At 37.4% G+C, this 26463-nt stretch overlaps 1 protein-coding gene across 9 annotated transcripts; it reads right to left on the bottom strand.

Moving 5' to 3' along the window:
* Positions 1-349: 349 nt before the first annotated feature.
* On the bottom strand, positions 350-26079 carry LOC107840654 (AT-rich interactive domain-containing protein 6). 9 transcript variants are annotated; one of them, XM_016684581.2, is made up of 13 exons: positions 25732-26079; positions 24690-25600; positions 24559-24598; positions 21359-21411; positions 13344-13389; positions 11256-11348; positions 6497-6628; positions 6346-6397; positions 6187-6259; positions 5298-5364; positions 5148-5198; positions 4572-4664; positions 350-866 (listed from the first exon to the last, which is right to left on the bottom strand). In XM_016684581.2, the coding sequence occupies exons 2-13, from the start codon at positions 25586-25588 to the stop codon at positions 762-764; spliced, it is 1704 nt and encodes a 567-aa protein (XP_016540067.1). In that variant the 5' UTR covers positions 25589-25600; positions 25732-26079; the 3' UTR covers positions 350-761. The 9 variants fall into 9 exon arrangements, with proteins under 9 accessions (XP_016540067.1, XP_047251252.1, XP_016540066.1 ...); XM_047395296.1 differs by having other exon boundaries at positions 6497-6613; positions 25732-26027; XM_016684580.2 differs by having other exon boundaries at positions 24690-25612; positions 25732-26026.
* Positions 26080-26463: the final 384 nt, after the last annotated feature.

Genomic DNA, 26463 nt, shown 5'->3' with positions numbered 1-26463 from the left:
CAATTCTAACAATTGCACACATTATTTCATAATGTATTGTATTTTATTACTATATCATTTTGATCCAAAGTAAAGAGAGGTGATGATTCCAAGCTGCTGATTGTTTAGCTTTTCTACTCGAACCTTACAAGTTTTTAGTTTGTTCTTTTATTAGTCTCACACATTCTTTCATTTCCTAATTTGTTCATTTTTGTTTTCGATTGAATCCTTTTCTCTTCATTCATTGGATATTCCGGGTATGATTTATCGTTTGGTGGATCAGGATTTGGAATTTCGAGAAATTCTGCTACTGCCTTCCTACGAATAAAACAAAATTGGGAACACCAATGCTGTTGCATCACACCATTGCAATAAGATGTAGATTTCTCGATAATTAATTCTCTGAGCAATGAATGGCCCATAGCATTTTTTATTTTAGAAACTGTGCAATCTCGGAGTTGGAACAGCAGCTATCGTCAAATGGTTCCAGGTTCAGAAAGATGTCTCACACTCAAGGTGCTGCGATGTGGGCATGATTTTGTACAAAATTTAACAGACTATGGGATTGAGTCGGCATAGGAGATGGATTAGAGGAAATGGCATGACAGCTTCTGCTATCTAAAATACATACATCAGAGTCTTGGGCAAACTACAAAACCTACCATTTACCAGGCACTAAAAAGCACAACTTGCACTACCATCAAGCCAAAATTCACCTCCATTTCCAAAAACAACACACCCTAGGGTGCCATCTGATAATGTAGGAGGCCACTCGCCTCAGCCTACATATTTGATTGTTCAAATGGTACACGCACAAAGAGCTGCCCATGAAGGGTAACCACAGCAGAGGTCTGATGAGGATCAATTCTTGAAGGTAAGCTGACTACCTGGGAAACAAACTCCTAGTTTTAAACCATTCGAATTGCAACTGAAAGCAGATAAATCCAGTAATGTTGAGACAAATAACTTAAAGAAGATTTTAACTGTTTTTGCCATTTCTCCTTTCTCTTTTAATAGAATGGCAGTTCTAAACAGAAGCTCACTAGAAATGTGAACGGATGACACCAAATAGACCCTTTAAAATAGATGTTTTATTGATGTGGCAAGCAAATTTGCCACTATATAAGTGCTATGCAACAGGAAATCCTTGATTCCAACTATGTTATAATGTAATTTATTTGTTGTAATAATCCCTCTTAACAACATTTAAATTAGTACATAACTGTATAATATTACACAATTCAGAATGGTCCCATTATCACTGGTATTAGAAGATCCAAAGTCAAAGGAATTAAAAATTATTGCAGACAAGGCTATATTATACAGTATAATTACACAAGGGTTGAGACACAGTCCACACGCACTCTCAAACTTCTAGTGTCTATGCCCTATATTCTCTTCAATTCATTGGATAGAGATCAGAATAAAATAAGTTCTGAAAAAAAGTTGGCATCATAATTAAAGAAAATTTGGTACCAAAATACTCGAGCAGTTTCTTTTGTTTCACTTACTTTCATGAGAAACATAAAAGAAAGAATAATATCGAATACAACAACAACAACAACAACAACAAACCCAGTGTATTCCCACTTAGTGGGGTCTGGGGGGGGTAAGATGTACGCAGTCCATACCTCTACCTCTGATGAAGTAGAAAGGCTGTTTCCGAAAGACCCCCGGCTCAAGTTACGAGATATCACACAAACACATAGTACAGCACAGAAGCAAGATGACATAACATAGATACTGCAGCCATAAGGAATATAAAACAGAGTAAAGCAGGAATGCAGGAATATAAAGCAGAGGAAAGCACACAGATTCGTCACAAACATGGAACACGGAACACGGAACATTGAATACGGAATCATACCAGGAATACACCCCCACCAATTACTTCCCTACATTAGCGACCCGAACTGACCCTAATCCTCTGCCGTAATTCGCGTCTTCCAGACCTTCCTATCTAGGGTCATGTCCTCGGTAAGCTGTAACTGTTCCATGTCCCGCCTAATCACCTCACCCCAGTACTTCTTCGGTCTACCCCTACCCCGTCTAAAACCATCCAACGCTAGCCTCTCACACCTACGGACCGGGGCATCCATGCCCCTCCTCTTCACGTGTCCGAACCATCTCAATCGTGCTTCCCGCATCTTCCACTCCACTGAAGTCACACCAACCTTCTCCCGGATAGTCTCATTCCGAGCTCTATCCCTTCGGGTCAGTCCACACATCCAGCGCAACATCCGCATTTCTGCCACCTTCATTCTTTGGGTGTGGGAGTTCTTAACTGGCCAACACTCCGCTCCATACAGCAAGGCCGGACGGACTACCACCCTATAGAATTTACCTTTAAGCTTGGGCGGCACCTTCTTATCACACAGCACCCCCGATGCAAGTTTCCACTTCATCCATCCCGCCCCAATACGGTGCGAGACATCCTCGTCAATCTCACCGTTACTCTGGATCACGGACCCGAGGTACTTGAACTTATCCCTTTTCTCTACCTCCTGTGCTTCTAGCCTCACCACTACCTCATTCTCTCGCCTTACGTCACTAAACTTACATTCCACATACTCTGTCTTGGTTCTGCTCACCCTGAACCCTTTAGACTCCAGAGTTTGCCTCCACAACTCTAATTTGTCGTTCACACCCCCTCGCGTCTCATCTATCAGGACTACATCGTCTGCAAAAAGCATACACCACGGCACCTCCCCTTGGATACGCCACGTCAACACATCCATTACTAACGCAAACAAAAAGGGACTAAGAGTAGATCCCTGATGCAATCCTGTCAGGACAGTGAAATGCTCTGAGTCTCCTCCCGCCGTCCTCACCTGGGTTTTCGCTCCCTCATACATATCCTTAATTACTCTGCTATATGCCTGTGGTACTCCACTCACCTCCAAGCATCTCCAAAGCACCTCCCTGGGGACTTTGTCGTACGCCTTTTCTAGGTCGATGAACACCATGTGCAAATCCTTCTTCCTCTCCCTATATTGCTCCACCAACCTCCGTACCAGGTGGATTGCCTCCGTCGTCGAGCGGCCGGGCATAAATCCGAACTGGTTTTCCGAGATAGACACTATCCGTCTCAGCCTCACCTCGAATAGTTGTACCTATATTATTACGCTTAGACCGTATTTATAGACGCTACATTCCAATTCTTTTCCAAGCAGTACACTACATTAAAATCCTTTAACAACTAGGATTCTATATACTATTTCAATCCTACTCCAATTCTAACACTCGCCCCAAACTGGTGCATACAGGTCATACGTACTGAGCTAGTTACTAATGTAATTAATACGAGGACCTGTATGAGACTTGGTGAAGGTATCTGCAAGAAAATTGGTATGGAACTGCTCTGGACGTCATGGTTGAAAAAGTTGTAAACGTCACCAGAAAGTCTATCACTGAAAAATTGCCGGAAATTAGTATAAAAAATATATAGGTCATCTCGAAATCAAGAGATAAGTAGATCTTGAACAAGTAATCAAAAACAGGTCACATGCCGGATTATTAGATTTGACAGCTGAAAAGTAGTCAAAATCTGAGAAAAATTATATGGATAGGGTCGGAATGATGGCACGACCCTATTAGAAAAGAAAAATTGTAGAACTTCCCAAACCAGGCTCGAGGAGATTATTTTAGACCATAAAATTATATGGGTAGGGTAGGAATGATGACACGACCAAGAGAAATTATATGGGTAGGGTTGGAATGATAGCATAACCCTACTAGAAAAGAGAAATTATATGGGTAGAGCTGGAATGATGACACGACCCTACACAAATCAGATCTCTGGAGTCACCGGAAAGACGCACAGAGCTACGAAAATCAAATCTAAGGAGTACTAAAAGAGCACAATGCTATGCAACTCAAATATGAGAAAGTAGCCTGAAAAGATGCACGAAACTACGCAAATTAAATTTGTAGTCCGAAGAGATGCACGGTGCTACACAAATCAGACATGAGAGAATAGTCACCAAAAAAATGCACGGTGCTGCGCAAATAATATATGAGAAAACATTCATCGGAAAGAAGCACGGTGGCTCAATCTTTTGCTAACATGATCATTGGTTGGACGGACGGCATATATGGGTAATAGCCGCCCACTGGCAACAAAAGTTTTTTGATTCGCTAACAAGATTGTAGAGGTTCTGATTCCATGTGAAAAATATAAAAGAAGAAGAATACTGAATTATTGTCTCTACATGATTACACTGAGACCCTATTTCCAGACACTACATCTCAATCCTTTTCCAAGTAGGACACTACATTAAAATTCTTTTACAACTAGGATTTTAAGAACTATTCATATTCCTACTCCAATTCTAACAACTTTATTGGATAAATGGATGAGAAGAATGGCATTAAAGTCTTTTTGATCGTGAAATCAAAGTTTATCTCTTCCCTCAACACAAGGAATACGTTTACTAGACTAGAAGTGCTGCAGCCAGTTAAAAAGGCGCACACTTTATCGCCACAAAGTAACACTAAACAGCAGAGGTAAATTTGTTAGGTAATTTACAGATGATATTATTTCTTATGGTTCATGGGATAACATCAATGGCTCAAAAGTGTAAGGAATAAACCTTTTTGAATGGACCAACACCCCAAGGATTGTCCAGCTGTTCAGGTTGGCCAGAAATAACCAAACGACCAGCAGGATCAGACTGCACACGAACCTGAAATTTTTTATAAATACACCCAGAGGTGTTATAACAAGGAAATAAAAGAATATTTGGTATTATACTGTGAATGACGGCTGAAAATAATCAGAACACAATCAGAAAAATATTTTTCCTGTTATGGCAGATGGTAGAATTGCAATTGTCATACTTTTGCATCAGCAATGATAAGAAGTAACCATTACAAAATAGGATTTAGTCAATCAATCAACTGACCAGCCCAAAAATATTTTGGAGATAGTCCAGTTCAGTGTTGACACAAAGAACACAAGATGCATAAGAATCCTAATTGGGTAGCACTGAAAATAGTAAGCAGTGTTAAGCATTTAAAAGATACACTCCATTCTTATATGGTTCTATGTAGATAAAATATAATCAAAAGTTATGGCCTAAACGTATATTATGCTCAAATCATATCAACACTTATCACGTACAGCTTCCAGCTCATAGTGCAGGAAAAACAACAATGTCAGGATTTACCTCTTCACGCAAAAGACCAGGAACTAAAGCATAGACTTCATAGCAATCCTTCTGCACAGATAATTTAACATTGCAAGTTGATCCCCTTGGAGAAAATATAACACACTGCATTTAACATTGATTCATGCCAGTGGAAAAAGAGAAACGTACAGTTTTCTGCACATTGATCTTCACCCAGTCAGCAGGAGGGCCAATATCCACTACCATTGTCTCCAAACTGCAAATTTGGGGATGTAAAGGGGTTTATTAGACTTCTGGAACTTAGATATCCTTCCATAACAAGCAGCAGTAACAGGATGAAATTATTTATAATGGTAATTCAATAAATTTCAGGACAGTAGCATAAGGCGCATGCCAATTAGAAACAAGGGTGTACTCAGCAAATATCAGTAAATAAAGAAACAACAACCAACAACAACAAACCCAGTGTATTCCCACCTAGTGGGGTCTGGGGGGGTAAGATGTACGCAGTCCATACCTCTACCTCTGATGAAGTAGAAAGGCTGTTTCCGATAGACCCCCGTACAGTAAATAAAGAAAACAAGGAAAATTTCACATTAGGGCCAGTTTGGGTCGCTAGTGTAGGAAATTACTTGGTGGGGGTTTTATTCCTGTTATGATTCCGTCTTCCGTGTTCCATGTTTTATTACGAATCTGTGTGCTTTCCTCTGCTTTCCTCTGTTTTATATTACTTATGGGTGCCGTATTTATGTTATGTAATCTGCTTTTGTGCTTTACTATGTGTTTGTGTGGTATCTCGTGTCTTGAGCCGGGGGTCTATCGGAAACAGCCTTTCTACTTCATCAGAGGTAGAGGTATGGACTGCGTACATCTTACCCCCCAGACCCCATTAGGTGGGAATACACTGGGTTTGTTGTTGTTGAATGTGATTATCCGTGCCTTTCACAGAAAGCATTGTTCACGAGAATATTAAAATGTGCATGTGAACTAGTGATCTGCATTTCCTTAAAGAAGGAGGCCTGGATTTTATGTGTAAGCAACGAGTCCATTAAAAATAGAAAAAAAACAGAATCTTAACTGCGGTTTTGATACTTTCATGCCAGTAACTTTGGCAGCATGCTCCATTGCAGATGGCTTTTTCCGCTTCAAACCTTCATTGAAAAAGCGAGCTCAGTGGAAGAATCTAAAGGTCCCAACTAAAATTGTTCCTGTAAAAGGATTAGTTAACAAATGATACCAATGCTTTTAAGTTGCTTTTCACGCTTTGGCAAAGACACTGAGTTCTTCTCCTGCCAAAAGGAAAGAACAAGCAAGAAATTAAAGAACCATTTGGAAACTATCCATTTGCTATTGTCTTGGGGAATAAACTAGTAAACATCTTCACAAACCTTAATGATCGGATCTCCAACTTCACCATTACCAAGAAGACGTTGAGAATGCCAACCTTGCATGGCTCGAGCTGCAGCATCTCTTCTTGCTCTACCTGATCCAGAGGCTTGATTCCCCTGCAAGAACAAGTTCTAATAGTACATGATGCATGAAGAGATCATTTCCAAAAGTTTGTATTGTGGTGATTCTACATGCTATTTCCTTTTCACCGCATTCCTCTGTAGGGTAGTACGTGATCCAGATAAAGGAGTAGGAATATAGTTTTAGAGGGGCCATGAACACTAATTTGTAAAGGGCATCATCAGTAGGTAATCTACCATCCTTAATAAAGTCAGCCACTTTGATTTTATTAGACTTGGGCCTTATTTGTTTGCACTTAATGGATGTCTGAATCTAAATGATTCAGACTTCAGACCACTAAGTGCATTTGTTTTTCATTAAGATTTTGCCTCTTAATAGGTCTGAATTGGTCTTAATCATTCAAATCTGGAACTAAGAATCATTATAAGGCATTCTTGTGTTGGATACTATTCACCATCACTCTATCCATAAACATCAGTTACCACCACTAACCACCTCTGCCGCCACCACCATTGTCAACCACCACCTAGCCACCAACCACCTCCACCATCACAACCACCATTCACAATCATAATTGCTACTAACCACCATTTTCAACCTCTTACCACATCTGCTACCTCCATTATTTTAATTACACCAGCCGCTATCACAACAGTCAACGCCAATGCCAGCACCACCACCATGCACTATTGGCCAATCTCAACTACTAACCAATTCATCTATCACAACTACTGCCACTAACATATCCTCAGCATCCACACATGCTTCGGCCACTACCGCCATTGTCATCGGTGTCGCCACCTCTATCACCGCTTCAACCACCATCATCGCTACAATATATCTCTACTAATAATCATCTCCTCCATCACAGCTAACAACATCTCCAACTACCACCAACACATCGTCAACCATCATGTGCATTCATTTTTCAGCTATCACAATCAACACCTCCAACTACTAACATCAACCAACTTCACATCACTACCACTACTAATCGTCACCATCAAAACAGTCACTACAATATCAAACATCTATTCAATCACAACTATCACCACCAACATTACTAATCACTAATTTCAATCATTACAGCCACCACCACCATTACAAACCATCTCCATTATCACTAATAAATATAAATATTTTTTTAATAAAATAATAATTTTATTATATTCAATTAAATATTTTTCTAATATATAATTATTTTTTATTTGAATTATATTTTTTATTATATATGCAAATAAATAAATTTTGCATATTCAGATATTGAAAAACAAACAGTCTTAACCATTCAGTTTTTAGGTCAGAAGACAACATCTTAATCATTCAGATATGTATTTAGATTAAAACGTCTGAATCTTAATAAAAACAAATGCAGCCTTAGTCCCTGGTGGGTTTTATGAGCCTGTTAGAATATTAGTAGGAGAAGGAATAACATACAAAATCCTACTTTAAAAAAGATTGTAATATAGCGTCCTACTTAGAAAAAGATTAGCATGTAGTGTCTATAAATAGGGTTTCGGTGTAATAATGTAGTTACAACAATCAAATTTAAACTTCCACGATCTTAGTAAATAATCAAAGAGTTTCTGCTGCCAGTGGGCGACTATAAATCATATATTCCACCCGTTTGGCCAATGATTATGTTAGCAAAAGTTGGGTCACCGTATATAATTCTGGTGACTATTTTCTCATATTTCATTTGCATAGCACCGTGCATTTTTTCGATGACTACTTTCTCATATCTGATTTGCATAGCACTATGCATCTCTTTGAACTACTCATATTTAATAATACCATGCATCTTTTTGGATTACTTTCTCATATCTGAGTCACATAGCACCGTGCATCTTTCCGGTGACTCAAAATCTGATTTGCGTAGTTTCGTGCGCCTTTTCGAAGACCTCCTCAAATCTAATTTGCGTAGGATTGTGCCATCATTCCGACCCTACCCATATAATTTCTCTTTCTCGGTAAGGTCGTGCCATCATTTCGACTCTACCCATATAGTTTCTCTTTTCCAGTAGGGTCGTGTCGTCAATCCGACCCTACCTATATAGTTTCTCTTTTCCAATAGGGTCATGTCGTCATTCCGACCCTACCCATATAATATTTCTTTGCCAATAGAGTCGTGTCATCATTCCAACCTTATCCAATATAATTTTACCCAGATTTTGACCACTTTTCAATCGTCAAATCTAATAATCCGGCATGCTAGTATGTTATAGCAAGTTTTTCAGCGACTTTCTTGTTGAAGATCTACTCTTATCTTGATTTCATGATGACCTACATATTTCATACCAGTTTCCGTCAATTCTCCAGTAACAAATCGACTTTTTGACGATGTCTACTACTTTTCCTACCACTTCTTCAGTTTCCTTTTCAACTGTGATCGCCCAGACGTCCCAACAATCCTTACCAATTTTCTTACAGATATCTTCACCAAGTCCCTGACTGACGTCCATGACAAGCTTAGTAGTTGATACATATGATTTGTATGCACCAGCTTGATGGGGAGCGTGAGAATATGAGTAGGAGAAGGAATAACATACAGAATCCTACTTGAAAAAGGATTGTAATGTAGTGTACTACTTGGAAAAGGATTGAAATATAGTGTCTATAAATAGGGTCTCAATGTAATAATGCAATTACAACAATTCAAATAATATCCTTCTCTTATATTTCTCACAGAGCCAAAGCACCATCTCCCTACCAGTTGTCCCACCCTACAAGGAAACTTGTTTCTTTTCCCAATTTTCCATAGGATAATAGATTCACAAGTCTTCTTGCTGTCCAAGACCCTTCCATAAGTGAGATTGCTCATAACTCCATTTCCTATTCACTGGTGCACTTCCTAACAGTATTTGGCTTCTGGGAAATAGTTTGTACACTTAGCGTGTGTTTAGTATGGAGGAAAACATTTTCTGGAAAAAAGAAAAGAATTTCCTATTTTCTCATGTTTGTTTGGCTAAAAAGTTTTGAAAATATTTTTCCTAGGAAAACAAGTTCCTTCAACATAAGAAAAACGACTTCCTTAATCAAAGCAGCGAAAACAAGTTGCAACGTTCATACCATTCTCAAAATCACCCACCCCACCTCCAAAAAAATTCTTACCCAAAAACAAAACAAAAAATTAAAAATTTTTTATTTTGTTTTTTGAAAAAATTTAAAATATTTTTCTTTGCCAGCCCCGCCCCAAAAATATTACTCCATTTAAAAAAGAATAACCTACTTTCCTTTTTAATCCATTTCAAAAAGAATGACCCCTTTCCTTTTTTGGTAATACTTTAATTTCAATTTTTGCACATGGCATGTTTAAAACCACAAGATTAAAGGACACTTTGGCACATTTGAAATAACTTTAATTTAGGATCACAAGATTCAAAAGTTTCTTATTTTCTTAAACTCTGTGCCAAGTCAAATTAATTCATTCTTTGTGAAACAGAGGGAGTAATTTTTAAAAGAAAAAATCAAAACTTCATCTTTACCCCACCCTCTATCCCTACCCCATCCCCCTCATAAAAAAAAATGTAGAATTTGTTTTTAAAAAAAAATTCAAAATTTTTCTTATCCCACATTTCTTATCCTATTCGTTCTCATTGTTTTGTGTTAAATATATACAAAACCCTTTAGAAAATATTTTCCTAGCTGCGTAACAAACACAAAAGAATAAGTAAGAAACAAGTTGTTTTCCTAAAAAAATGTTTTCTTAGAAACATTTTCCTCCCTACCGAACACACCCTTAAGGAATAGTCTATTTTCCCTTATTTAATAAAAGTCTACATGTATTGATGAGTGGGCGTCAGTTGTAGAAAACCGTGTCCTCTTGTAAGGTTTTCTACTTTTGGTATACGTCTTGTATACAAACAAGTTTTACCCGTGTCTAATGAAATTTATTACTTTATAAAAGAAAAAATGATCGAAAATTGGTGTTGCATACTAACCAATGCTTGCAAGTCTGAATCTGAATGGTGCCTTCTCTCTAATAGATGCTTCAATCAACGTCGCCAACAGCTGACTACTTATTGAAAGACCTGAAAAGTCGTACTACAACAACTGTAAATAAACATTCCCTACCCGCTCTAACTTTGATCGACTAGCCCGTACAATGTCTTTTTTGAGAAAAGAGGTCAAGTGGCTAAGTGACTCGAGAACGTCGTCTTTTGTATCGCATCAAGAGAAATGACACGGGAAAGATCATTGCTTAAAGAGTTTCACTGTCAAATTGATCTCGAAATTGGATCCCAAGAGTAGTTGTTGCCCAAAGGCGGTCCATAGCAGAAAAACTACGATTGATTCCGTCAATCAAATGAAAACCATGTCTTGCTTTTTTGGCTTGACTCCTCTGGCTACTTAACACAAATCTTGTTTAACCTTCACGAACAACTTCACTACAGCAAGAGCGCAGCTGCTGCGCGAAAGTCGTCGCGCTTTAGTGCATCCTAAGATCTCAAATATCTGGGGTTCCTTTTTGTATATTATATGGATATCTGATCCGCAAGGACAGTGAAGTGGTTGGATGCATAAGGGAAGTGCACGTTCGTGAGACCTTAGTCGGGATGCATAGGAGAGCCAACCAACGAGCATGAAACCACTATCCCTACCCCCTTCAACCCCCCCCCCCCCCCACACACACACACAAACTCTGAGAAGTTGCAAAGATGGATACACGGGAATTACCTGGATTCCAGCACTAGTAGTTTCTGCAAAAGCAGCATCAGTGAAAGGAAGCTCACCACTACGCATTTTGTGCTTTTCATATTCTAGTAAGGCCTGTAAAAAGGTGACAGCTCATTAGTCTAAATGCAGTAAGGTAAAACAAAATACTCCCTCTGTTTCAAAAAGAATTACCGACTTTTCTTTTTTATCCGTTTCAAAAAGATTGATCCCTTTCCTTTTTTGGCAATATTTTAATTTCAACTTTCCACGTGGCATGTTTAAGACCACAAGATTAAAGGAGATTTTGATGAATGTGACATAATTGTTATCTAGGACCACAAGATTCGAAACTCTTCTTTATTTTCTTAAACTCTGTGTCAAATCAAAATAGGTCATTCTTTTATTAACAGAGTGAGTATATAGCTACAAAGAAGTTTTTGACTAACTCTTCAAACACTTTCGATATCAATAGAATGCGACCAATTAACAAGACCATTACAATTGAGAACATGATTAAATATAGAATTTTTTATCAGGTTCCTCGTGTATCCATCACAAACTGTTAGACCTAATAGAGATAGAGGCACAAGTGGAAGAAAGAATACTCCAGATTTTAAGTCTAAGAGACTAATAATTATAAGCATAAACGGCAAATATATATGAACAAAGAAATTGAAAAGAAAAAAAAATAATGGACAAATGGTATGGGAAATGGCTTACACGTTAATTTTTGGGAAGGACAAATGGCTGGGAGATAGAACTTTTGGACAATCCTTCCCACATGAGCTAGCTTTTGGGGATAAATTAGACCCAAGACCCATTCTTACGAGGTAAATGGGAATCCCGAATACATATACCAAAAGAAAAGAACCTACACCAAAATAAAGTTTTCAACAAAAGAGCTCTAATCGTCTATATAAATAGGGATCTGCCAAGTCCATCAGAAGTAACTAGGTACAAAAACACTATTCTTTAATTTTACGAAATCAAGTTCCACCCCTTCAAAAGCGCTTCTATTTCTCTTTCCAAATAAACCACATGATTGCTAAGGGGGCAAACACTCCATGCTCACAGGCTTTCCTTCCCCCTTTTATGAGTCCAACTTTGCGAAGCCTCCTTCATTCTACCCGGCATGACCTATTGCAGCCTAAACAAATTTAAGGTCTCCCTTCATAACTAGCTAGCCACCTTATAATGCAGAAGAAGACGATTTACACTTTCCTCCCTCACTAGAAAACTCTTATAAAAAGAGCTCACAGTGAATAAGTCGTCACCACTCTCCTGCCACCTCCATGCATCCAACAAGTTGTTTGATGTGTCTAGCCCATACAAAAGTTCTAACAAATTGTGGAATTCTTCCATCTCCCAATCATGAAGGTTCCTTCTGAAAAGTTTAAATCCCAGTGAATAACCCCCTCATAATGTTGCTTCCAGTGACTTCTTTATGTTGCTTTAACAAATACTTTATCAAAAAATATGGAGAGAGAAAGAAGAGACTAGAAGAAGGGCTATCATTGTAGTTATAAGAAGCGATAAAGGTGCAACATAGCTTAAACCACAAATACAAAGAATGAGTCTTCGTTTTCTTACTCTCCTTCCTTTCCCCGTTCTTGGCTTAAGAATATTATCGATTCTCCCAAGTGAACTTGTTCTTTTAAGAACGAACACCTTATTGGTTTTACCATCCTAACATGCTATAGATGCGCTCAACAACCACAAAATAACAATAGTACACACCTGAATACTGAAGATCTGCAATGCAACGCTTAAAGACTACAAATATATCAATCAGAATTTAAGGACTGTATACATGGTTCTTCCCTTTGAACCTTTATGAGAAAGACAATTACGCCTTCCATAGCAATAATCTGTTACCATTTGAACTAGATTCCACAGATACTATAATTATAGTACAACTAAATATTAGCCAAACAACCTAACTGAAATTCAGCCACTCTTTTGAAAAAAGAAAAAAAAGAGCGACTCGAAGTATTCATGCTCACTCCCTTTAAGTCACGTTTAAACAAAGCATATTATTAAAAAAAAAAAAAATCCATCAACTAAATTTCAAGAGAAACAAAATTTGTAAGGAAACAATTTCAGGTAGACCTTCTCGTAAAAACATCGGAACGTCCAAGAGACAGTAGTACAAGTCCTGCACAGATTTGAACACAACAAATGATCAAGTCAATTCCATTTTTAGGAAACACCAACTACTAAAGAAACTTCTAATATCATGCAGGAGAGAATTAGATAAAATATTAGAATCAGATAGAAACAAATGCTAATGGAGTGAACATGAATCGTTTCATCACCAATGTATTTTGAAGTTGTAATTCATAAATAAGCTACAATGAGTACTAATGTAACAACAAATATAAAATATAATGTTATAAGCTCACCCTTAGAAATAATCTTCAATAGAGTAAGCTGGTGGACAACTCGTTGGTATACTAGCCCGGCTTGAAACAAGTTAGGAACATTATAAGAACTCATTAGGCTCAAATACAATGTTTTAAGTAAATATTTTATTTGATTTAATGGGAAAATCCCGCATACAAGGTTTATACGAAACATTTACTTGATTAAAAAAAGTACCAAAAAAGTTCTACAAAGAGACCAATGAGTAGTATGTAAAGTTGTTCCAAATACACAAGAAAACCATAAATTTCCTAGCCTTTTCTTACGGAATTAGAGAAATTCATACTCTCACTTGTTCCTCCCTCCTATGTTGTCTATATGAGAGCCACACAAACTGCTTCCTACGTTGTCTTTCATTTCTCATTCTTCAATAGCTTTGGCATCATCCAAGCTACTCCTAACATGTTTCACCAAAGCCTAGTGGGTGATTCACATCTTTTCCACCCTCCACTACCTACTTTACATGATGTTTCAACAAAATTTCTACTCTTTCATAATACTCATCCAAGAGCTACATCATACATGAAAAGATGTCATCGGCTCCCCAATCCCAAATTGAACTCCGTATTTTTCAATAAACACTCTTCCATACGACACTTCATATCCCCTTGTCATTGTTCCCTTGAGCTTTCGAATAATTCTGGTGCAACTTTTTTGGACCAAAACTAAGCTAGTGGGTATCCAAAACAGTCTTCATCTTTCTCCAAATCTTATTCTCCCATTTCAAAGTCAAAAGGCCCTAATGGGCATGACCGTAAACCTTTTGAAAGTCAAGCTTGATCAAAATAAATTCATTACAGCAAACATATATTCTGTTGTTTATTACATTGTTATAACATGTGATGATAATGAACGCATTGCCCAACTTAGGCAACATCTTATCAGCCACTTCCAAACTAAAGATTTGGGTAAACTAAAGGTACTTCCTAGGCCTTAAGGTGACGCACTAGTAGTGAAATTCCCATTACAGAAAGCACGCCTACTTTGGATATACTGGAAGAATCTGGAGTGTTGGACTGCAAAGTGCAAACATGTTTAAACCCAAATGTTAAACTTGTTTAAGAACACAGAGTTTTTGAAAAACAAAGATCGTTACTAGTAATTTGTTGGCAGCTCATTTTTCTTAGGATGACACAATCCAACATCTCATTTCTTATTACCGTCACAAATAGATCTTGAAACTCCTCGTAACGGTCACTGGAATACGAAGATTCACATCTTAAGGTATATCAACTGCTCTCTAGGACAAGGTTTTGCATACGAATAGGGTACATGCAAGCATTATTCGGTATTATGATGCAGATTGCACAAGGTGTCCTGCAAATAGACCACCATCTCAGAGTATTGTGTTCCAACTGAAGGAGCTGCTCCAGAAAAACAAAAAGTAAGCTGCACTGCCACGGTAATGAAGTAAAGAGGAGAGGCAAACTATTGAGATATGGCTTTGGCTACATTTGATCTTATATGACTAAAGCGCCTTCTCCAAGAGTCACGGTGTGGAGAGAGAACTACTCAAATTGATCTGTGACAATTAGACAGCACTACATTGCTTCAGAGAAAAAAACAAAGTGTATTGCTATAGGTTTTGTCAACTAGAGTGATCAATTACCGATATGCTCACAAAATCACTCCATTGCTCCAAAATTGGGTATATTTGGGGCAAGTTAAGAGCATGCACATATTCTCCAACTCGTGGGAAAATGTTAAAAATGTCAGAAGTTTGAAAAATATGGCAAAAATGCATACCTAATACTCGCTCCATTTCAATTTGTTGGCCTATTTTGACTTGCACGGAGTTTTAGAAAGTGAACAAGACTTTTGAATCTTGTGGTCTCAAATTAAAGATATGTCAAATGTACCAAAATGTCCATTTACTCTGGTGGTCTTAAACATGGCATATAGAAAGTTGAAATTAAAAAGTTGCTAAAAGAGAAAAAGGACATTCTTTTTTAAACAGACTAAAAAGTAGTCCAAGAAAGGTCATTCTTTTAGAAACAGACTAAAAAAGTAGGTCAAACAAACTGAAACAGGGGGAGTAATTCTTAGATATGAAAACTTACAATGTGTATATCTTACGCACTCTAACTCGATGGAAGCGTTAAAATGTTTTTTAAGAGAAATAGCTTGTTAAAAAAGTTAATAATATATAAGAATGGCAAGCCTTGTGACGTCTGTCATATGCTCTATGCAGACATTACAATCATCTTTTGTGGGCCTGCAGAAGAACAAATTAGTTAAATCAGGGTAATTATGGTTTGTTTTGAGGCAGTTTCTGGCTTGAGAGTCAATTGGGGAAAAAGCAGTCTTTTCCCGGTGAATGAGGTTCCTCATATTCAGCTATTGCAGTGTAAAATTATTGCCCACCACTTACCTGGGCATGCCTCTGGGCAGCAATCATAAGGCACTGGAAACTTGGGATGATATCTTGGTGAAGATTGAAAAGAAATTATCTAGATGGAAGGCTTAAATATCTTTCTCTAGGAGGAAGACTAATTCTCATCAACTCTGTTCTTGACTCATTGCCTACCTATGTGATGTCTTTATTCCCAATCCCAATCAATGTGGTGGAAAAATTAGAAAAGTTAGACGAGGAAGTTTGTATGGCAAGGCAGCAAGGAAGGAAAAGACTATAGTCTAAACTGGAAAACTGTACTTCTTAGCAAAGAAAGAGGGGGGTTGGGTATTAAAAATTTAAGACTTCAAAACAAGTATTAATAAAGTAGCTTTGGAGACACACTAAGGAGGGTGAAGCTCTTTAGAGAGAGGTGATTATAGCTAAATATGGAGAGATGAGTCCTTGGTGAACAAAGAGCACTAGAAAACCATATGGTGTGGGGTGAGGAAAACAATTAGAAATTTGTGACCTAGGATGAAAGAAAATTTGTTCATCAAGGTGGGAAATGGAAACAAAACCAAATTCTAAAAAGATGTGAGGATAGACGAATCTCCTCATAGTGAACTCTTTCCAGACTTGTCTATACGTGGTTGATGGTCGGAACAGGGCTAGGACATCTCTTTTAGAAGATTTATCAATGATTGGGAGATAGAGAAGGTGGCAGAGTTACTAGGAAAACTAGGGTTTTTTAACATAAATACAAATACTAGAGACAAAATTCAATGGAACCATAACAAAGATGATCTTTTACAGTCAACAATGCATACAAAAGAGGACTGTAGATTACGGGTGCAGGCCCTAAACATTACTGAAACTATTTCTGGAAGGGGAATATACCTACAAAAGTGAAATGTTTCACTTGGCTAGAAATAAAAAGGGCTTGCTTAACTCGGGAAGTGCTTCAGAAAAAAGGTAGACAATTGGTTCCAGGTGGTTTTTGTGCAATTTGAAAGGAGAAACAAACAACCATCTATTTCTTCACAGTAAGTTCACTGCTCAACTCTGGAATTTGTTTTTCAACATCACAAGCTTGAACTGGACAAAGCCAGAACATACTTCAGATGTATAGCAACGTATTGTGTTGCTGGATCAGGAGAAGAGGTAGCAAGAGTCAAAAGAAATGGTGGAGGCTAATATTGTCATGTATATGGGGGTCGGTTTGGATGGACAGAAATGGGAGATGTTTTGAAGATAGATCCAATTCCATTCATAAGGTTAAATGAAATTGTATAGTATCTTTACTTTTTTGGTGTAAACAACTTTGTATAGAAGACGTAGATCAAATTGTAGACTTGATAGGAAATTTGTAATTGACACTTTATGGAGGTGGCCATCATACCCTTTTTCTTCTTGAAACTAGTAACTTCTTGCATATTCAGAACAAGGTTGTACACAACCATATTTACAAGCGCACTACCAAAATCTATGATCCTATATCTATAATGAGTCTAAAACATCAATAATAGAGGCAGGATCATTTGACCATATCTGATTACACCAAAAACACAAATTCAAGATACACTTTAACTTGATTTGTTACACACTATTTTCTACATTTTCAAAAAATCTGGAATTTCTTTCTTTCCATATTGACCACCAAATGCTAGCCGGAACTATTCTCAATCTGCTTCTACTCTTTGCAACATTCCAACTAGATCCTATCATGATAGGGTTTCTATAATCTTCCCTGGCATACACCCTGATTCAAAAACAATCTCCGCAGCTGTCTTGTTATCTTGCAATGCAAGAACAAATGGTTGACTGTTTCTTCTTTCTCGCCACATAGGAAGCATTTGGGGCATATGGTTATTCCCCTTTTCATGAGATTCTCATGAGTAAGAACTGCCTCCCTTGCCAAAAGCCATACAAATCATGCCACCAGTTAAGCTGCATGTTGGAGTTGTTCAACCTTCTGTAAGCTTTTCTCACCTTGAAAGAGCCCTTTTCACTGCCTAGCCACCATAGTTCATCACTTCATTCATTCAACCCACTAAAGTGTTCAATTTGACTTATGAATTCTGCCACACTCTGCGCTTCCCAATCATTGAGTTGCCTTCTAAAATTGAAATTCCACCCCTCTTGTGTCCAAAGTTCATCTATTGTACTATGTCGGTGATTCACTGTGCAGTGTATTTCTGGGAACATTCTTTCCATATTACCAACCTTATGCCACTCATCTTTCCAAAAACAGGTTTTTCTCTCATTGTTCACTTAAATCTTGGAGAAACTTTTCAGCTCATTCCATAGGATTCTTATGGAGCTGTCACTTCTTTAGTCATCCATTTATCTTCCTCTTCATACTTGGCTTCTATAACTTTCCCCATAAAGTTTGTTTGCCATTAGCATAATTCCGCAACCATTTCATTCTGAGTGTTTTGTTGTGATTCTCCAGATTCCTGATCCCCAAACCCCTAGCCTTTTGTCACGGATCAGAGACTTTTACTTGACTAGGTAATAACCTTTTCTGTCTTTATTACCTTGCACAGGAAATTCTTTTTGATTTTGTTTAATCTGCTAATGACCCCTGCTGGAATAGGGAACAAGGAGATCATATAAGTAGGCAAGGATTCTTAAGAATGAATTGATGAGAGTTAATCTTCTACCTAATGACAAATATTGCCTTTTCCATCTAGCTAATTTCTTTTCACACTTTTCAAACACATTGTTCCATATCTCTTTTGACATTGATTTTGCTCCTAATGGCATACCTAGGTATGTGGTTGGCAGACTACCAATTTCACCACCCAGAATAGCATTCAAGGAATCCATATTTGAGACCTCATTGATAGGGTACAAGAAACTCTTCCTCCGGCTAATGTGTAGTCCATACATGCCCTCAAATAGGACAAGGATTACACTTAGTACTATCAGTTGTCTTCATCAGCATCACAAAAGATGAATGTATCATCTGCAGTCTTCCAAGTTGTTCCTTCCTTCTCTAGCCACATTAAAACCTCTTGGCCACCCATAAATATTTGCAGATTTAACCATACTATTGAGGCTCTAAATTGCTAGTAAGAACAAAAAAGGAGACAAAGGATCTCCTTGTCTGAGACCCTTCTGTGATCTAAAGAACCTTGTTGGGGTACCATCGATAAGAACTGAAAAACTCACTATAGAAATGCGATACCATATCCGGTGAATGCATTTTTGCCCAAATCCCATCCTTCTCAATACTGCTAGTAGATAAACCCGGCTAACATTGTCATAGGCTTTTTCTATGTCTAAATTGCAAAGTATTCCTGGTTTTTCTTGCTTCTGTCATCCACCAATACTGCATCCACAATTTGTCTACCTTTGACGAAGGCTATTTGTTGAGAGTCGATAAGTTTTTCCATCACCCTTTTTCAACCTTCCAGTGAGAAGTTTGGAAAATATTTTATATATGCTACCAATCAAGCTAATTGACCTGAAATCTCTCAATTTTTTAGCACCTTTCTTCTTTGAGATTAGAGGTATAAAAGTGGCATTATAGCTCCTCTCAAATATTTCCTGCTCATAAAAGTTGTGGAATGTGTTCATACTATCTAATCTTACCACTTCCCAACACTTGCTGGAAAACCCATAGTGAAGTCATCAGGTCTTGGAGCCTTATCTATTGCACACAACTTTGTACTTCTTAACACTTCCTCCTCAACTATTGCTTGAAGGCTCCTTCCGTTGTTATAACTGAGCAATTGTGGAAGTGATTCGCTGGTCTCCATTGCACTGTTTTAGTGTATAGATTTTGGTATCCTTTCAATAGAATCCTGAGTGAGTTCTCCTTGTACTAGAAGTTGTACTAGCAGCTGGTCTATGCTATTATACCTTTTGTGAGCATTGGCAACTTTGTGGAAGAACTTTGTATTTTTGGTCCCCTCCTTTAGCCGGAAAGCTTTGGACCTTTGTCTCCATGCAATGCCCTCATTTTAATCAATTCCTCGTATTCTAGCATTAAGCATGCTTTCCTTTGTATCACTTCTTCAGTAAGAATTCTATCTCTTAATACTAATTTTGTTTCTTACAACTTACGTAACAGGACCTTTTTTTGGAAAGCCAAATTCCCCTGCTCATCTTTGTTCCACTCTTTGAGTTTGCACTTCAAAGCTTTCACCTTGCAAGCTAGAATGTAATCCGATCTACCAAAAAAATTAAAGTTGTTTCACCATCCCCTGATTCGAAGCCATCAGTCTTCAAAGCTTTTTTTCCTATCCCAAGATTCACCTTGCCTTGCATGGTAATGAGAGTGTGATCGAAGTTATCTTCTGTAATGGCATCTGCTTCAAGTTACTAAAACATTCATCCCATTCTTCAGTTATTAGAATCCTATCAATTCTTGATGCAGCTTCATGATTTTTCCCTTTAAACCAGGTATATTTGGCTTCCTCCAGTTGCAAATCAATCAGACACATGTCCTCAATAAAATCTAAGAATTCCCTCCTCCCTTTTGTTCTTCTTGTGCAGTTCCTTTTCCCTGAGATGAACCTAAATACATTAAAATCCCCACATACTGCCCATGGACCTTCCATCAGACCCCTAACAGAACCAACTTCCTCCCATGCTAATCTCCTTTCAACGGAGCAATTGGGGGCATAGACCCCTGAAATATGGCAAGAGAAATTCTGCATCAGTGCTTCAAATTTACATGTTAAAGTATACACCCTTGTTTCTCGGACCTCCCCTACCAAACTCTACTATCCAAAAGCATTAGAATTCCCCCTATGTCCAACTAGCCTCTGGACAAGCAAATTTTATCCACCTCCCCCCACCCACCCACATAATTGTTTAACTATTTCTGTCAACTCCCCTTCTAGCTTTGTTTCTTGGATGCATATAATATGAGCATTCCAACACATAACCATACTTTTAAGTAATCTCCTTTAATCCCTACAATTTAAACCCCTCACATTCCATGAAAACAGTTTGAGCTGCATTACGCAATTTTCAAGCAGTTTCTCCCCTTGTTCCTATCACCCCACGCTTGATTTTCACATCAAAAGCTACCAAACTCTTTAATTCTTGTGCCCACGCTGAAGAATACAACTTTAGCAGTTTCAAAAAAAAAATAGCAAGCATCCAGACCTTGAAAATATAGAAAAGTTTAGACTCTTTTTTTGTGTAATTAGGAATAGGAATTAATAATCCTTTTTCCATTTTACTTGTAAGCATTATTTATATTCTAGCATGTTTGAGGAATAATAAAGTAATTGTACTCACAAAACCTCTCTTTCTTTACAATAAGCAGACACTCAAAAACAATGTTGCTCAGCAAATCAAATCCACATCAAATGAAGTATGAGGCAAACCACATATATGAGTTTAGCCTTACTTGGGGGGCTTGAATGATTCTCCTACTTGTCGCCACAACTTGCATGAAGTTACCTGCAAGACCACGAATAGGAAATACCCGATGAGTATAGGATTGTACACTCCATTACAAGGCAACCATGAATTTTGTTAAACTGTGAAAGAAACAGATGAGATAAGACAAAATAGACAACCTAATTATAACCACTCTAAAGAGTTCTAGTGATAGTAAGCTCAACGGAGAACAAAGATAAAGTTCTTGTAGTCTCTCCTTCTAACTCATAACACTTTTCTAGCTTTGACTTGATCCAAAAAAAAAAAAAAAAACTCTTAACACGTTTCTAGAATTATAGTAAGTAAACTTATATGGTACACCTTGAGCAAGAAAGTAAGGCTCTTTTATAAAAAAAATTTAAAAAAAAAATTGTATTAAAAGCCAAGTAGGAAGTATAAATACATCAAGAAACAGATGTTTCCACCAGTCACTAATCCACTTTACAAAAGTCAACCGGATATCCTGAAAGAGGATTAAATCCTTATTGAAGAGAGGTAAAGAAAGCCACTCTCTATCATACATGATTTAGTAAAAGAAACCACTCCCAAAATGTTAAAAAAGCATACTCCAACCAATTAGACCACATCACAACTAGCAAGGAGCTCTCGGTAGAATCTTGATATTCTTTCTACAACCAAAATACCTATATAAAATCACAACAAACAAACCAAGTTAAAATTATAATGTTTCTTTACCATATGCCAACCTCTATAAGAGTCAAGGTTTCCATAGAATCTCCTAATTTATTCTACGGGAAAGGGTTCAAAAATGCCCCTCAACTATGGGAAAATAGAACAAAATTGTCCTTATTTTAACTTTGGTCCCAAACATACCCCTATCATTGGTGGATTGGTTCAGATTTGCCCCTCAATTGTGGGAAATAAAACAAAGTTGCCCTCCATTTGGATTTGGTTTCAAATTGCGCTTATCATGAGTGGACTAGCTCATATTCGCCCCTCAAAACTAACACACTTCCAACTTTTTTATTTTATCCATTTAAAACATATTTTATTGTTAATTGCTCATCATATCCAATATCCCTTTCCCCTTTTTAAAAAAAATATTCTCCTGAACTTTAACAATTAGTATTAAATGGAATATCAATTCTAGAAATTAAATCAATTATTTTTCATGGGAAAATAAATAATTTTCAAGAACACAAACACAAATATATTCTTAAATCAGTGAAAAATAATAAAAACGTAAACAAATAAATAGCGGAAGTTATTATGTACACTTAACAGGAAGTTCTAATCTTGCTAATGAAATTGTGATTGATGGCATGCCAGAAAGAACAAAATTCATAAAATAACAATTTTATTTCATTTGAGCTAAATTATTTATGCATGTAATTGTAATTCACCAAACAAAAGAGTATTGATCTTCATATACACAGAAATTGAAAGAGAGAAGAGGTATTAATTGTCCTTTGAGCAACACGAAATGTTTTGCGAATCTCTACTATTAATGTGTAATTCTGGGGGAAAAATCTACGTATTCTTTTTTTCATCTTTTTATTCTTCCTCTCGTTATTTTAGAAATAGAAGTCATATCTTTTACCCTAAAAAAAAAGGGTGGATCAAAAAAAGTGAATTCTACTAGTTTACCAGCGCAAATATGAGCTAGTCCATTCATTGGAATCTATTCTGAACATATATACCATTGTTCCTTTTGCTTGCTTCAGCAGGGTAATACGTGCAACTTGGGACCAAATTCAAATGGAAGGAAAGTTTGTTCTATTTCCCATAGCCGAGGGGCAAATCTGAACCAATCCACCAGTGATAAGGGTATGTTTGGGGCCGAAGTTAAAATAGAGAAATTTTGCACTATTTCACATAAGTGAGGAGCATTTTTGACCCTTTTTCCATAATAATGGGTTTCACACCTCTCAATGCTCACGTTAACACAACTATCCATCAACAAGATCAACATAACTCTGTCATTTATCACCACAGGAGGAAAAGGTGGAAAGGAAACTAATTGATCACGGAGCAACAAAAGATTTTTGTTCATAAAAGATTCTTAAAATAATCCAAATAATAACTGGCTCAAGTCCCTAAGTAAAATGTAGAGAAGCAAGAATGAATATTGTTGCTACTTTTATTCAAAGCAGGTGGCTTGGATTAATGTAGGCAACTCCCTCATTGCTCAATAAGGATCCCGGTAGGAAAACTAATTCCAATTTAATAAGGTGAATTTCTAAATGATTAGTTTAAGAAGCTTTTCTCACTTCTTTGGCGCTTATCCAGCCGTATTTTGAATGTTTATTCTTGAGGAAGTGTAGCTCTGATTGCTAGAGTTTTTATTCCCCTGGCTTACGTATTATATTCATCAAAACTGCACCAATTGGTTTTCCTATCAAGACGACCAATTCCACCACCTTTTATTCCAGCACGAACTGAAACTAATTTGCCTACTTTCCTACTTTGCTGTGGGATTGTTCTTAAGTAAGAGTAAGAATATGTTTAGCATGCTCTTTAGGTCACTGTATAAATTCTTCACAGAGGTGATGAAAACCTGGGTTTTCTTTTCAAATCCCTTCGCCTAGGAGAAAGGGAGGGAGGACCGGAAAATATTACTTGAACTTCTTTTTATAATGAAGAAGTCCCCGAGGATCAAGGATGCCCGGTCCTAAACTCGGTGGATAATGAGCCGGACCAACCCTTCTCCATTTAAAATACCAAGCTTTTGATTTAACAGGAAATCTATGATTCTTATTAGGGTGCTGTAATTTCTGAAGGTGGACAGCTTATCCTAATGCTGGAGAATACCAATTTACCAATGTTAAAAAAAATAAAAAAATACCAAGCTTTTGGTGGTGGCAGGGTTCGAACCTGTAATGTTCACCTAACACACACATCAAAAGCTGCTCTCTTACCACTAGATCGAAGGCCTGGGACAAGAGACCACAAGAACTTATTCTTTTTCTTTTCCTCTTCCTTCAGTTTCTCGTAGCTGTTTCCCTATTTCTAAGAAAGATTTGTGCAGTTAATCTTTTCTAGCCCCTACCTTAACCTTAGCCATTAGCCATTAGCCATAGCAGACCTTTTTTTAATCCAAAGCACTTCTTTTTCACCCCAAACTTGCACTACTTTGACTCTTACAGTTATACAAGTTTGTTGATAAAGTGGTAGCATCACATCAGCACATTTAAACTCTATACCTACCTGCTCATAACCACCAAGTCTGATCACTGCTCTCCACAATCTGACAAAACATGAACAAAACTAATTAGACCGAGTTCAACAAAATCAAGCAAAGTAAATAGGTGAGATTAAGAAAAGCATGCATGACTAACTTGAGACAATTTAATGGCTCTCCGTAGAACCGTGGGGCCTTGAACTCCAAGCACCTTTCTTTGTGGAAAGCTTCTAGCTCTTTCATAAATGCAGCTTGCTCTGCTTCTGTTCCAGACTCATCTTCCCCCATGGGATTTGTTTCCAGTAGAAAGGTCTTGGCTGGTGTTTTCACATCAATATCATGTTCCACGTCCAACTCAGGCTTTAGCAATTCATCCTTAGTCTTGTTGGCTGATAGCATCTCTGTCTCTTTCAGCACATCATCCAACCCCTCCTTCATTTCATTTTCCATTAACACCTGCTTCAAAATCACTCCACCCTTGAGGTTCTCCTCCATTTCTTTATTGCTTAATAATGAGGCACACCTCTTCACTCCCATTTTTAGTTCCTCTGTACCAGTAACATGCACCATAGATGGTTCCATTTGAGATGCCGGATGGACTCCACACAACTCCCCACCAATCACCACCCCATCTTTCCGTTGTTTAGGTTCTTCATCATCAGGTCTTACTTCCACAGGACTCTCATTCTGGACTCTGGAGGCCATTTGTTCACTAGAATCAAGATTTGTACTATCCCTACAGCCACCAGGGCCTTGAAGTTCACTAGCATTTACATAGCGTTCAGTTTTGGTGGCAATGGTGGGAGATTTGGAGAGAACCTTTTCGTCTGCTGAGCAGTCTTGTTCATTCTGCACCTGAAGACTCTTAGCATCGAGTAGGCTGGACCCTAGGGACTCACTCTTAGTGCAATTAACGACTCCAGCAGTGAACAAGTTGTCTTTTTCTGCAAGTAAGTCCTTTTTCGACTCGGTTCCATTTGTTTCGTCCTTACCAGAAATGGCATCCCCCATTTGGGGCAGGGTTTCGTTGCTATCGTCTATGTTACAATCAACCATACTCGCTTGATTCTGCAAAAACAACTGCAAAAACGGAGAATGTGAATCTGAAAGGGGGAGGGGGGGGGGAGAAACAGCAGGGTCTTCCAATACAGAAAACGCAGAACAAAGCCATGAGAAGTTAAAAGAGCAAATCAATGGACCTTTGACGCGGACAGCAGAGAGTCCTCCTACTAACGGCTGAATCCGCAGGCAGTAGAAGCTTTTCGCTCCTCCCAATAATCCTTCGCCAAAGTCATTCTGATTTTAAGAGGGTTTTCGAGCAAAGGATATATGCATTTAACGTCGTCTGCCACGCAGGCTCCAGTTTGCAATATGAATTTGATTTTTCCTTTTTATTTCGGAAAAATTATATTCGCAGATTTCTTTTCTCTGTCTCATTTCATGAATTTACATCAATACAGGACACTTAGGATCACATCTAACATATTAACTTCACTGAATATTTCTCTACATAATTGAGTGATTGGATTTTATGTATCTTTCTTATGTTTGCTAAATAAATATTAGCCATACTAGCACAGGTTCAATAAATATTAATTTTTTTTTATTTATGTAACACATATAAAATTTAGAAAAATAATCGAATTTTTCGTATGACTTTTAAATATTTTAAGATATTAAGTATTGATTTATAGTACTTTTACATATTTTTCAGATACTATATATCATTTTTTTTGTTTCAATTTATGTGATACTGGTGAAATATTTAGAAAAGTCAATCAAATGTTATATAATTTTTAGATTTTTTAAATTGCTAATTATAATAATTATATGACTTTCTGTGTAATTTTTCAATTTAAGACATTGATAGACTTTAAAAGTCAAACCAATTCTTTTTATACAATCTTCAAATCGTATAGTTTTAATTATTG

The sequence above is a fragment of the Capsicum annuum genome, chromosome 8, assembly GCF_002878395.1.
Source record: "Capsicum annuum cultivar UCD-10X-F1 chromosome 8, UCD10Xv1.1, whole genome shotgun sequence".
Taxonomy (NCBI): Eukaryota; Viridiplantae; Streptophyta; class Magnoliopsida; order Solanales; family Solanaceae; genus Capsicum; species Capsicum annuum.
Note: the sequence above shows the minus strand (reverse complement) of the source record. Positions and strands in the feature narration are given on the sequence as shown.